Source organism: Schistocerca nitens, chromosome 9, assembly GCF_023898315.1.
Source record: "Schistocerca nitens isolate TAMUIC-IGC-003100 chromosome 9, iqSchNite1.1, whole genome shotgun sequence".
NCBI classification, from domain to species: Eukaryota; Metazoa; Arthropoda; class Insecta; order Orthoptera; family Acrididae; genus Schistocerca; species Schistocerca nitens.
Window position 1 is genome coordinate 97,095,555 of NC_064622.1, and position 13,849 is coordinate 97,109,403.

The 13,849-nt window shown below is 48.1% G+C and overlaps 1 protein-coding gene across 1 annotated transcript in view; it reads right to left on the bottom strand.

The window, feature by feature from the left end:
• Positions 1-13,849, bottom strand: part of LOC126203613 (UDP-glycosyltransferase UGT5-like) — a 142,919-nt gene that overhangs the window by 27,190 nt on the left and 101,880 nt on the right. Inside the window, exon 5 of the mRNA XM_049937980.1 lies at positions 2,133-2,352. Within this exon, the coding sequence (XP_049793937.1) occupies positions 2,133-2,352 (220 nt within the window). The remainder of the gene's footprint in view (positions 1-2,132; positions 2,353-13,849) is intronic.

A 13,849-nucleotide genomic window follows, 5' to 3' on the forward strand; every position in this document is an offset into this window, starting at 1 on the left:
TTCAATATCTCGAGAACGGTGATAACTATCGTTCTGCTTTCAGCTTTGAAAACAATTTCGATATGTTGACTAAATTTCATACGCAATAATGTATTACCTAAAATGAACTGTACGCACAGTCCACGCAATGCGTTTTTACCTCTACACACTCATTAAAATTTCGTGTAAAGGTTTACGTAAATGCAAGTAACCACGACGAATAACGAAAAGAAATTCGGTCCTTTATCGAGAGAAGATATCAGGCTGTAACATGCCCAAGAATCAAATTTTTCTACCGAATCGTTTCCTTGGAATCGGATGATAAGTATTTCATGGCTGCCGCCGCGTCCGCGCCAGCGGTTCGGCGAAAGTTCGTGTGGCCCGGGGTTCCGTACCTGACGTCACGCTCAGCGCGTTCTGTGATTGGCGGCGCGCACCTGGAGCGCGGCACGCAGCAGCGGAAGCGGTTCGACATGGTCAAACCGCGACGCAGAGCCCGCCTCGCCGTGCCGCTGACGCCGTTTCCATGGCAACCACGCCGCTGACGCGCGGTTTTGACGCGCGGCAGCCCTAGTGGAAACCGGCCTTAAAGCCGTCGGCACACGGGCCGTGCTGTCGAACGTTAACGTTGAGCATGTCAAGTTCAACGTGCTGCTGAACGCTCAGAAACGATGCACTTGTGCATACGGTACGTGGGCCCCAACGTGGTATACGCGATCGCAAAGCACTCCAGCGGCAGTTGAGGGATGTTTCTAGTTCGTAAATCACACTGTTTACTAAACGGGAGACGTAAAATTCCCACGTTAGCTCTATTAAGCCGCACATTGCCTCCATCGTCCACGAAGAGGAAATTACCATGTCCAGTCAATAAGGACACAGGCTTGCAAAAGTTCCGTTACAAACAGAGCGGAACAAATCTGGAATACTTCTCCGCATAAGATAAACATTATTTCATCATTCCCACATTTTACTAAAACCCCAAGGTCAGTCTTACTTGATCACTGTTCCTACCCAGTAGCAGAATCTTTGCAACATGTGAATTACGTAGTGTAAAAGAAAAAGGAGCAAAATATCTTTATACAAGTAGCGCAAGCTGTCATGTAGATTAAGCCAATCGAATGAAGTCACCCCTCAAATAAAGGTGAACTTATATTTACATGACATGATATATGATAGTATATACTTATATTCAAACTAATAATAAAGTATCAGAAACTAATAAAAACGGGAATGTTAGGAAAAAAATTTCGAAGTGTCAAGACCCGAAACGCCGCTCCAACCAACCACGTATAACAGGACAATGACGCTACTCATTACGCTATATGAACAATACACCACTTACATCTAATCATATTGTATTACACCTTGCTGAAAACCTTAATTGTAGATATGTTACTAATTTAAATTTAATTATAACAAACTGTACCAAGAACAATGCGGTTTGGGTGGATCTTCAGTGTGTCACTGCCTTCAAACAGCCTACTCTCATAATACGGAACGAATCACACAGTTAACAACGGGTTTTCCAGTGATTCTCAATTTGCTGGTGCTCAGAAACGACATACATACATATAGACTTGAAATGAATGCCAATATGGCGCCTCACAACTCTGTACTGAATGGAGACGGCGTACATGTGACGTAGGTGGCGTTGTGGCATCTCATTGGTCAACGCTCAGACGCACGCTCAGAATATCTGACATACCAGATACTGCTCTGCAGGTTCGGAAAGACTCCTGAAAGTGCTATTCCACGCTGTGACGTCAGAAACTCGGTACGCTCAACGCTCAACGTTCGGATGGACGGTCCGTGTGCCGACGGCTTAAGGCCGACTAGACCACTGAGACATCCGGACACTGCGCTTAGAAAGTAAGAGATACGGGTTCGAATCTCAGTCTCGCACAAATTTTGAACTTATTGCATTGGATTAAATCAATGCCCACTGGCATATGATGTCTTTAATTCATTTGCGTCTTGATTCATAGTGGATGCAGGATCAAATTGGTGTCGCTTCTTTCGGACATATATGAGTAATGGATACGCTACTCAAGACCTTCATACGGCAGGAGAGTGGTTCAGACCCCCGTGCTGCGATCCAGATGAATCAGTCACTCTGAGGAAGCATGAGACGTGACATTCCGCAAGGCGCCTACCTTGGGTTCATCAGTAGTTCAGACAACGCCCAGCCGAATGAGGTCTCGGTGATGTTGTCCATGGTGATCATGATGCCGAAGCCGTCGCTCTCCACTCTGCCCAGGTTCACCTGCTGGTCTCCGAACACCGGGATTCCCAGCAGCGGCACTCCCGCTGAAATGGCCTCCTGTATGCTCATCAGGCCTCCGTGGGTTATGAAGAGTTTTGTGTTCTTATGTTCTGGAAAGAGGAAATAAGTAGTAATCAGATTAAGTATGAATTTCAAGATAACGTCATTAACTCAAACCATCCGATGGGCAATATATCGGCACTGGCATTACAAAACATCTGAACCATGTTACGTACGAGTTTACCTACCTAAACGGTACAGAAACTTTACTCTTAAATTTGATAGTACGATTATACATCATTCCTTTTCAATTAAACTTGTAAATACACTCCTGGAAATTGAAATAAGAACACCGTGAATTCATTGTCCCAGGAAGGGGAAACTTTATTGACACATTCCTGGGGTCAGATATATCACATGATCACACTGACAGAACCACAGGCACATAGACACAGGCAACAGAGCATGCACAATGTCGGCACTAGTACAGTGTATATCCACCTTTCGCAGCAATGCAGGCTGCTATTCTCCCATGGAGACGATCGTAGAGATGCTGGATGTAGTCCTGTGGAACGGCTTGCCATGCCATTTCCACCTGGCGCCTCAGTTGGACCAGCGTTCGTGCTGGACGTGCAGACCGCGTGAGACGACGCTTCATCCAGTCCCAAACATGCTCAATGGGGGACAGATCCGCAGATCTTGCTGGCCAGGGTAGTTGACTTACACCTTCTAGAGCACGTTGGGTGGCACGGGATACATGCGGACGTGCATTGTCCTGTTGGAACAGCAAGTTCCCTTGCCGGTCTAGGAATGGTAGAACGATGGGTTCGATGACGGTTTGGATGTACCGTGCACTATTCAGTGTCCCCTCGACGATCACCAGTGGTGTACGGCCAGTGTAGGAGATCGCTCCCCACACCATGATGCCGGGTGTTGGCCCTGTGTGCCTCGGTCGTATGCAGTCCTGATTGTGGCGCTCACCTGTACGGCGCCAAACACGCATACGACCATCATTGGCACCAAGGCAGAAGCGACTCTCATCGCTGAAGACGACACGTCTCCATTCGTCCCTCCATTCACGCCTGTCGCGACACCACTGGAGGCGGGCTGCACGATGTTGGGGCGTGAGCGGAAGACGGCCTAACGGTGTGCGGGACCGTAGCCCAGCTTCATGGAGACGGTTGCGAATGGTCCTCGCCGATACCCCAGGAGCAACAGTGTCCCTAATTTGCTGGGAAGTGGCGGTGCGGTCCCCTACGGCACTGCGTAGGATCCTACGGTCTTGGCGTGCATCCGTGCGTCGCTGCGGTCCGGTCCCAGGTCGACGGGCACGTGCACCTTCCGCCGACCACTGGCGACAACATCGATGTACTGTGGAGACCTCACGCCCCACGTGTTGAGCAATTCGGCGGTACGTCCACCCGGCCTCCTGCATGCCCACTATACGCCCTCGCTCAAAGTCCGTCAACTGCACATACGGTTCACGTCCACGCTGTCGCGGCATGCTACCAGTGTTAAAGACTGCGATGGAGCTCCGTATGCCACGGCAAACTGGCTGACACTGATGGCGGCGGTGCACAAATGCTGCGCAGCTAGCGCCATTCGACGGCCAACACCGCGGTTCCTGGTGTGTCCGCTGTGCCGTGCGTGTGATCATTGCTTGTACAGCCCTCTCGCAGTGTCCGGAGCAAGTATGGTGGGTCTGACACACCGGTGTCAATGTGTTCTTTTTTCCATTTCCAGGAGTGTAGTGTATATACGCTGAAACGCCAAAGAAACTGGTATAGGCATGTGTATTCAAATACAGAGACAGGTAAACCAGCAGAAAACGATCCTGCGGTCTGCAACGCCTATACAAGACAACAATTGTCTGGCTCCTAGATCGGTTACCGCTGCTACAATGGCAGGTTATCGACATTTCAGTGACTTAGAACGTATTGTCCGCACACGAGCAATGGGACCCAGCATCTCCAAGGTAGTGATGAAGTAAGGATTTTTCCTTATGACTGTTTCATGAGTGTACCGTGAATATTAGAAATCCGGTAAAATACAAATCTCCGATATCGCTGCGGCCTGAAAACAGATCCTAGAAGAATGGGAGCAATGACGAGTGAAGTGAATCACTCAGCGTGACAGTAGTGCAACCCTTCCGCACTTTGCTGCAGATTTCAATGCTGGGCCAGCAACAAGTGTCAGCGTACGAACCATTCAGCGGGACATTATCGATATGGGCTTTCGGAACCGAAGGCCCACTCGTGTACCCTTGATGACTGCACGACACAAAGCTTTAGCCTCGCCTGGGACCGTCAACACGACATTGGACAGTTGAAGACTGGAAACATGTTGCCTGGTCGGACGCCTCTCGCTTCAAATTGTATCGAGCGTGGGCGTGTACAGGTATGGAGGCAATGTCATGAATCCATGGACTCTGCATGTGAGCAGGGGACTGATGAGGCAGGTGGAGGCTCTGTAATGGTGTGGCGCATGTGGAGTTAGAGTGATATGGGACCGCTGATACGTCTAGATACGACTGCGACAGATGACAAGTACATAAGCATCCTGTCTGGTAACCTGCGTCCACATTGTGCATTCCGACTGACTTGGGGAATTGTAGCAGAACAGTGCGACACCCCACACGTCCAGAATTGCTACAGAGTGTCTCCAGGAACACTCTTCTGAGTGGCTATCAAACTCCCCAGACATGAACATTATTGAGCATATCTGGGATGCCTTCTAACGTGCTGTTCAGGAGAGATCTCCATCCTCTCGTACTCTTACGGATTTATGGACAGCCCTGCAGGATTCATGGTGTCAGTTCCCTCCAGCACTACTTCAGTCATTAGTCGAGTCCATGCCACGTCATGTTGCAGCACTTCTGCGTGTTCGCGGGTGCCCTACACGATATTAGGTACGCGTACCAGTTTCTATGGCTCCTCAGCGCCTGTTCTGTCTCTGATTTATGGAAGAACTTACACCACTACACTTCATCGTTCATCTACTCTACATATGTCTCTCTTCAGATAAATCTCACAACTATGAAACTATATCAGCAGATTCTTATCCGTCATAGAGAGCACCGTTTAGAATTAGGTAAAGAGGTTTGAAACAATAATAACAAGAAGAAGTGTCGTCCTAACCGCCGTCTGCTTCACGTCTGCTGTGCAGCGAGCTAGCTTAATTTAAGTATTAACTGTATTTTTCTTACTTGTCACTTCTTCTTCCGCGTGTTTTTGCTTTTAGGAAGCTTTAATTGTCGAGTGCTATTAATAGTGTTCCATAGATTTCGTGTTTGTTTTGAATACAGTCAGAGAGAGTCCCTTTAGTCAACCATAGTGCCAGTAGTGCTAGTGTTTGTTTTCAATACAGTCCAGAGACAGGTAGTGCTATTTTCATTGTTTTCTACAAGAAGTGGCTAGCAATCGCAATTTAGTCAATAATCAGCCGCCTTTAGTGAATTAGCAGTCTAGTTAAAAGTTGATTAACTCAAATGGTTCAAATGGCTCTGAGCACTATGGGACTTAACATCCATGCTCATCAGTCCCCTAGAACTTAGAACTACTTAAACCTAACTAACCTAAGGACATCACACAACACCCAGCCATCACGAGGCAGAGAAAATCCCTGAACCCGCCGGGAATCGAACCCGGGAACCCGGGCGCGGGAAGCGAGAACCCTACCGCACGACCACGAGCTGCGGGCAGTTGATTAACTCTCTTCAGTAAATTGATTCCTTAGGATGGATAGGATGTGTGACTGCTGTGTACGGACGCAGGAGGAGCTGGCCACTGTTCGCGAACAGCTGAACGTGTTGATGGCCGCGGTCAGCCGTCTTCAGGCTGCTGCCTCGGAGTGTAACGGCAGTGGGGGGGGGGGGGGGGGGGGGGTGGTCTGGTGCGTTGCAAGGTACACCCCAGGTGTTAAATGCTTCACCCACTGTCCCTGCTGTCGAGACATCTTCGCGGGTACCGGGCGCGGTTGGGCCCCCCTCTCCCCAAGGGGAGTGGCGGGTTCAGCGGCGTTCGCGGCGCACGAGGCGGAGGGTAAATGTGGGTTCAAAATGGTTCAAATGGCTCTGAGCACTATGGGACTTAACATCTATGGTCATCAGTCCCCTAGAACTTAGAACTACTTAAACCTAACTAACCTAAGGACATCACACACAACACCCAGCCATCACGAGGCAGAGAAAATCCCTGACCCCGCCGGGAATCGAACCCGGGAACCCGGGCGTAGGAAGCGAGAACGCTACCGCACGACCACGAGATGCGGGCGGTAAAGGTGGAGGCTGGCCGTGTGGCATCGCCCGCACTGCCTGTGAGTGGACATGTGGCTGCTCCTTCAGCAAGGTCCGAGCAGGCACACGGGGGGAGGGGTTTATTAGTTATTCGGAGCTCCAACGTTAGGCGGGTGATGGAGCCCCTTAGGGAAATAGCGGAAAGGTCGGGGAAGAAGCCCAATGTTCATTCTGTCTGCTTGCCGGGGGGTCTCATCCAAGATGTGGAGGCGGCCCTACTGGCGGCGGTAGAGAGCACTGGGTGCACCCGACTGCAAATTGTTGCTCATGTCGACACCAATGACTCCAGCCGTCTGGGTTCAGAGGTCATCCTCAGTTCGTACAGGCGATTGGCGGAATTGGTGAAGGCGGAAAGCCTCGCTCGCGGGGTGGAATCAGAGCTAACTATTTGTAGTATCGTTCCCAGAACCAATCGCGGTCCTCTGGTTTGGAGACGAGTGGAAGGCTTAAACCAGAGGCTCAGACGATTCTGCGGAGATCTGGGGTGCAAATTTCTCGACCTCCGCTATCTGGTGGAGAAATGTAGGGTCCCCCTGAATAGGTCAGGCGTGCACTACACGCCGGAAGCGGCTACAAGGGTAGCGGAGTACGTGTGGAGTGCACATGGGGGTTTTTTAGGTTAGAGAATTGCCTCCCTAGGTCCGACAAGACGCCTCCTGAGACGCGGCAAGGTAGGAGTAGGCAAAATGCAACAGGGAATAGCAATATTAATGTGCTAATAGTAAACTGTAGGAGCGTCTATAGAAAGGTCCCAGAACTGCTCTCATTAATAAACTGTCACAACGCCCATATAGTACTAGGGACAGAAAGTTGGCTAAAACCAGTCGTAAACAGTAATGAAATCCTAAACTCAGATTGGAATGTATACCGCAGAGACAGGCTGGACAGTGAAGGGGGAGGCGTGTTTATAGCGATAAGAAGTGCAATAGTATCGAAGGAAATTGACGGAGATCCGAAATGTGAAATGATATGGGTGAAGGTCACGGTTAAAGCAGGCTCAGACATGGTAATTGGATGTCTCTATAGGCCTCCTGGCTCAGCACCTGAAGGATAATTTGGAAAATATTTCGAGTAGATTTCCCCACCATGTTATAGTTCTGGGTGGAGATTTTAATTTGCCGGATATAGACTGGGAGACTCAAACGTTCATAACGGGTGGCAGGGACAAAGAATCCAGTGAAATTTTTTTAAGTGCTTTATCTGAAAACTACCTTGAGCAGTTAAACAGAGAACCGACTCGTGGCGATAACACATTAGACCTTCTGGTGACAAACAGACCCGAACTATTTGAAACAGTTAACGCAGAACAGGGAATCAGCGATCATAAAGCGGTTACGGCATCGATGATTTCAGCCGTAAATAGAAATATTAAAAAAGGTAGGAAGATTTTTCTGTCTAGCAAAAGTGACAAAAAGCAGATTACAGAGTACCTGACGGCTCAACACAAAAGTTTTGTCTCAAGTACAGATAGTGTTGAGGATCAGTGGACAAAGTTCAAAACCATCGTACAATATACGTTAGATGAGTATGTGCCAAGCAAGATCGTAAGAGATGGAAAAGAGCCACCGTGGCACAACAAACGAGTTAGAAAACTGCTGCGGAAGCAAAGGGAACTCCACAGCAAACATAAACATAGCCAAAGCCTTGCAGACAAACAAAAATTACGCGAAGCGAAATGTAGTGTGAGGAGGGCTATGCGAGAGGCGTTCAATGAATTCGAAAGTAAAGTTCTATGTACTGACTTGGCAGAAAATTATAAGAAATTTTGGTCTTATGTCAAAGCGGTAGGTGGATCAAAAAAAATGTCCAGACACTCTGTGACCAAAATGGTACTGAAACAGAGGATGACAGACTAAAGGCCGAAATACTAAATGTCTTTTTCCAAAGCTGTTTCACAGAGGAAGACTGCACTGTAGTTCCTTCTCTAGATTGTCGCACAGATGACAAAATGGTAGATATCGAAATAGACGACAGAGGGATAGAGAAACAATTAAAATCGCTCAAAAGAGGAAAAGCCGCTGGACACAGAGTACGCGAAGGAACTTGCCCCCCTTCTTGCAGCGGTGTACCGTAGGTCTCTAGAAGAGCGTAGCGTTCCAAAGGATTGGAAAAGGGCACAGGTCATCCCCGTTTTCAAGAAGGGACGTCGAACAGATGTGCAGAACTATAGACCTATATCTCTAACGTCGATCAGTTGTAGAATATTGGAACACGTATTATGTTCGAGTATAATGACTTTTCTGGAGACTAGAAATCTGCTCTGTAGGAATCAGCATGGGTTTCGAAAAAGACGGTCGTGTGAAACCCAGCTCGCGCTATTCGTCCACGAGACTCAGAGGGCCATAGACATGGGTTCACAGGTAGATGCCGTGTTTCTTGACTTCCGCAAGGCGTTCGATACAGTTCCCCACAGTCGTTTAATGAACAAAGTAAGAGCATATGGACTATCAGACCAATTGTGTGATTGGATTGAAGAGTTCCTAGATAACAGAACGAGCATGTCATTCTCAATGGAGAGAAGTCTTCCGAAATAAGAGTGATTTCAGGTGTGCCGCAGGGGAGTGTCATAGGACCGTTGCTATTCACAATATACATAAATGACCTGGTGGATGACATCGGAAGTTCACTGAGGCTTTTTGCAGATGATGCTGTGGTGTATCGAGAGGTTGTAACAATGGAAAATTGTACTGAAATGCAGGAGGATCTGCAGCGAATTGACGCATGGTGCAGGGAATGGCAATTGAATCTCAATGTAGACAAGTGTAGTGTGCTGCGAATACATAGAAAGATAGATCCCTTATCATTTAGCTACAAAATAGCAGGTCAGCAACTGGAAGCAGTTAATTCCATAAATTATCTGGGAGTACGCATTAGGAGTGATTTAAAATGGAACGATCATATAAAGTTGATCGTCGGTAAAGCAGATGCCAGACTGAGATTCATTGGAAGAATCCTAAGGAAATGCAATCCGAAAACAAAGGAAGTAGGTTACAGTACGCTTGTTCGCCCACTGCTTGAATACTGCTCAGCAGTGTGGGATCCGTACCAGATAGGGTTGATATAAGAGGTAGAGAAGATCCAACGGAGAGCAGCGCGCTTCGTTACAGGATCATTTAGTAATCGCGAAAGCGTTACGGAGATGATAGATAAACTCCAGTGGAAGACTCTGCCGGAGAGACGCTCAGTAGCTCGGTACGGGCTTTTGTTAAAGTTTCGAGAACATACCTTCACCGAAGAATCAAGCAGTATATTGCTTCCTCCTACGTATATCTCGCGAAGAGACCATAAGGATAAAATCAGAGAGATTAGAGCCCACACAGAAGCATACCGACAATCCTTCTTTCCACGTACAATACGAGACTGGAATAGAAGAGAGAACCGATAGAGGTACTCAGGGTACCCTCCACCACACACCGTCAGGTGGCTTGCGGAGTATGGATGTAGATGTAGATGTAGATGTAGAAGAAGAAGAAACTATGAATGACAACACCAGAGATCAAAATTTGATGCGGAGCAGCTTTTTGTAATAACTCGACCTACGCACGAAGTTAATTTAAGTGAAAGAGCAGTGTGGAGCACCAGCTATCAAAATGACTCCCTGTGGGGACGCCCGGCCCCAGAACTGTACAAATAGGTCCTACACACACACACACACACACACACACACACACACAAGTTGATGCGGCCATACGCAGTAGCTGATTCGCCAGCTGCCATCTCTCAGTCTGTTAGCTCCAGTTCGTAACACATGGGACTTCAGCAATTAGACATAAAAACAGCTGGCATTTGTTGAATTGCATAAAGGAAGGCGATCACCAATGTCTTAGGAAACCACCAAATTACATGCAAATAACTTAAATGTTGGTGCGTCGTTGAGTGTTCAAATAATTATAGCCATGGTGCAGGGTTCCAGCGGAAGGCTCGGGGGTGGGGGGGTGGGGGGGCGCAAGTAGGGAGCCTACTCGATAGGGCTGCTTGATCTCCTTTTTACTTAACAGTGTCATAAGTTCATCTTGGAACTCTTCAATTTTGTCCGTGTTTGCATAGAAAACCAACAATGTGGGAATTGTAAGTCCGCCTTGATGCAGAACAAGATGTTATTTGTTTACTTATTTATCCACCAAACTAGTTACAGTGACAAATATCGCCATCATCGGTGGGTTCTTTAAATCTAAATCATGCAAAAAATAGCGTAGTTATACAACTTTTTTTAAATATAGTTTTCTGTGGATACTATCATACTGCTACAACGTACAACAAATAAGGTAGTATGAAAGTATCAACAGAAAACGATATTTCAAAAAACGAATAGTAAGAATGTAATAATGTGCTACAGTGTTTGTATAACTTCGCTATTTTCTGCATGTCTTAGATTTAAAGAATCCACTAAAGATGCGGATATTTGTCGCTGAAACTAGTTTGGGGAATAAATAAGTAAACAAATAACATCATGTTTTGCATCAAGGTGGACTCACAATTGCCATAACACTGGCATATTACCGTTGGAACACAGATGACTATTTACAAGCGTCTTCTGTTTTGAGTAGATGGCAGTTGCTAACGTCAGTAGACAATATTTGCTATGTAAGTCTGCAGGCTTCCTTGACTGTTGCCACTGAAGTCAAAAAATTCTGGATTGTTAGGCCGAGTCATATTTCTTCCAACAATCGACGTTTCAACCCCTCTGCGGGTATCCTCTTCAGGATCTTGTGGTGTTCACTGTAGACTGAACACTGTCAGAGACCAGTGTCGCCTCCTCTTATAAAGGAGAGTTTTCCCGCGCATGTGCTGGAGAAGTGGGATTATTGGTTAAAAATCTTGCGCTACCATTAGTGGGCCATCGTCATTGGATAGTAAGAGAAGTTTTCCCGTGCTAATGCCGAAGATGGGGGCTATTGCCTGAAACACTTATGGAGTCATTAGTCAGAAACGGATTTTCCCCGCACTTATGCCATAGAAGAGATATTGGTCAAAATTAATCCTGCTGCTATTGGTGGGCCCGCATCATTGGCTTGAAGCGAAACAGGCAGAGCAAGCGAGGATGGATGTTCATCCAACATACACTCCTGGAAATGGAAAAAAGAACACATTGACACCGGTGTGTCAGACCCACCATACTTGCTCCGGACACTGCGAGAGGGCTGTACAAGCAACGATCACACGCACGGCACAGCGGACACACCAGGAACCGCGGTGTTGGCCGTCGAATGGCGCTAGCTGCGCAGCATTTGTGCACCGCCGCCGTCAGTGTCAGCCAGTTTGCCGTGGCATACGGAGCTCCATCGCAGTCTTTAACACTGGTAGCACGCCGCGACAGCGTGGACGTGAACCGTATGTGCAGTTGACGGACTTTGAGCGAGGGCGTATAGTGGGCATGCGGGAGGCCGGGTGGACGTACCGCCGAATTGCTCAACACGTGGGGCGTGAGGTCTCCACAGTACATCGATGTTGTCGCCAGTGGTCGGCGGAAGGTGCACGTGCCCGTCGACCTGGGACCGGACGGCAGCGACGGACGGATGCACGCCAAGACCGTAGGATCCTACGCAGTGCCGTAGGGGACCGCACCGCCACTTCCCAGCAAATTAGGGACACTGTTGCTCCTGGGGTATCGGCGAGGACCATTCGCAACCGTCTCCATGAAGCTGGGCTACGGTCCCGCACACCGTTAGGCCGTCTTCCGCTCACGCCCCAACATCGTGCAGCCCGCCTCCAGTGGTGTCGCGACAGGCGTGAATGGAGGGACGAATGGAGACGTGTCGTCTTCAGCGATGAGAGTCGCTTCTGCCTTGGTGCCAATGATGGTCGTATGCGTGTTTGGCGCCGTGCAGATGAGCGCCACAATCAGGACTGCATACGACCGAGGCACACAGGGCCAACACCCGGCATCATGGTGTGGGGAGCGATCTCCTACACTGGCCGTACACCATTGGTGATCGTCGAGGGGACACTGAATAGTGCACGGTACATCCAAACCGTCATCGAACCCATCGTTCTACCATTCCTAGACCGGCAAGGGAACTTGCTGTTCCAACAGGACAATGCACGTCCGCATGTATCCCGTGCCACCCAACGTGCTCTAGAAGGTGTAAGTCAACTACCCTGGCCAGCAAAATCTCCGGATCTGTCCCCCATTGAGCATGTTTGGGACTGGATGAAGCGTCGTCTCACGCGGTCTGCACGTCCAGCACGAACGCTGGTCCAACTGAGGCGCCAGGTGGAAATGGCATGACAAGCCGTTCCACAGGACTACATTCAGCATCTCTACGATCGTCTCCATGGGAGAATAGCAGCCTGCATTGCTGCGAAAGGTGGATATACACTGTACTAGTGCCGACATTGTGCATGCTCTGTTGCCTGTGTCTATGTGCCTGTGGTTCTGTCAGTGTGATCATGTGATGTATCTGACCCCAGGAATGTGTCAATAAAGTTTCCCCTTCCTGGGACAATGAATTCACGGTGTTCTTATTTCAATTTCCAGGAGTGTATTATTGTCGGCAGAGGTGGCTTCCAGGGCGTTGTTTGTGTTGCTCGCACACCGCGGGCGCATATTCACTTCCTTGATTCCACGATGTCGGAAGCCTGTATCCGTTCTCCCTATGAAGTTACACGCGTTCTTAGAAATTTGAATCGCTTCTGGGACTTTTATTCTCAAAATTTTGATTTCCTTAGCCAGCACATGTAAGTTATTGAAATCGATGTCGAGGTCACTGTTCACGAGAACTGTGACCTTGACATCGATTTCAATTACGTACGTGTCTGGCTAAGGAAACCAACATTTAGAGAGTAAAAGTCCGAGAACTGCGGCCTTGACATCGCAAGATGAATTTTAACCAATAACTCTTCTCCAGTATAAGTGCGAGGAAAATCCCTTTTCCAGCCAATTACGTTGGCCCACCAGTTGTAGCCGCAGGTGTTTTAGCCAATAGCCCTCTTCTTCAGCATTAGCGCGGGAAAACTTCATCTATTATCCACTGACGATGGACCACCAATGGTAGCCCAAGATTTGTACCCAATAATCCTAGTACTCCAGCAGAAGCGCGGGGAAACTCTCTATTATAAGAGAAGGCGACACTGGTCTCTGACAGTGTTTAATCTATAGTAAACACTACAATCTCCCGAAGAAGATCGCAGCAGAGGGGTAGAAACGTCAATTTTCTGAAGAAATATGACAGGGCCTAACAACCCAGAAGATTTTTTAATTTCAATATTTGCGAGTTTTGTTCTGCTGTTAGTTGGGCTTGATGCCTTGCGCAAAGTTGAGAGTCGTCTACCAGTGTTGCTGAAAGTGTTGTGTTCAGTGCCCGGATTAATTT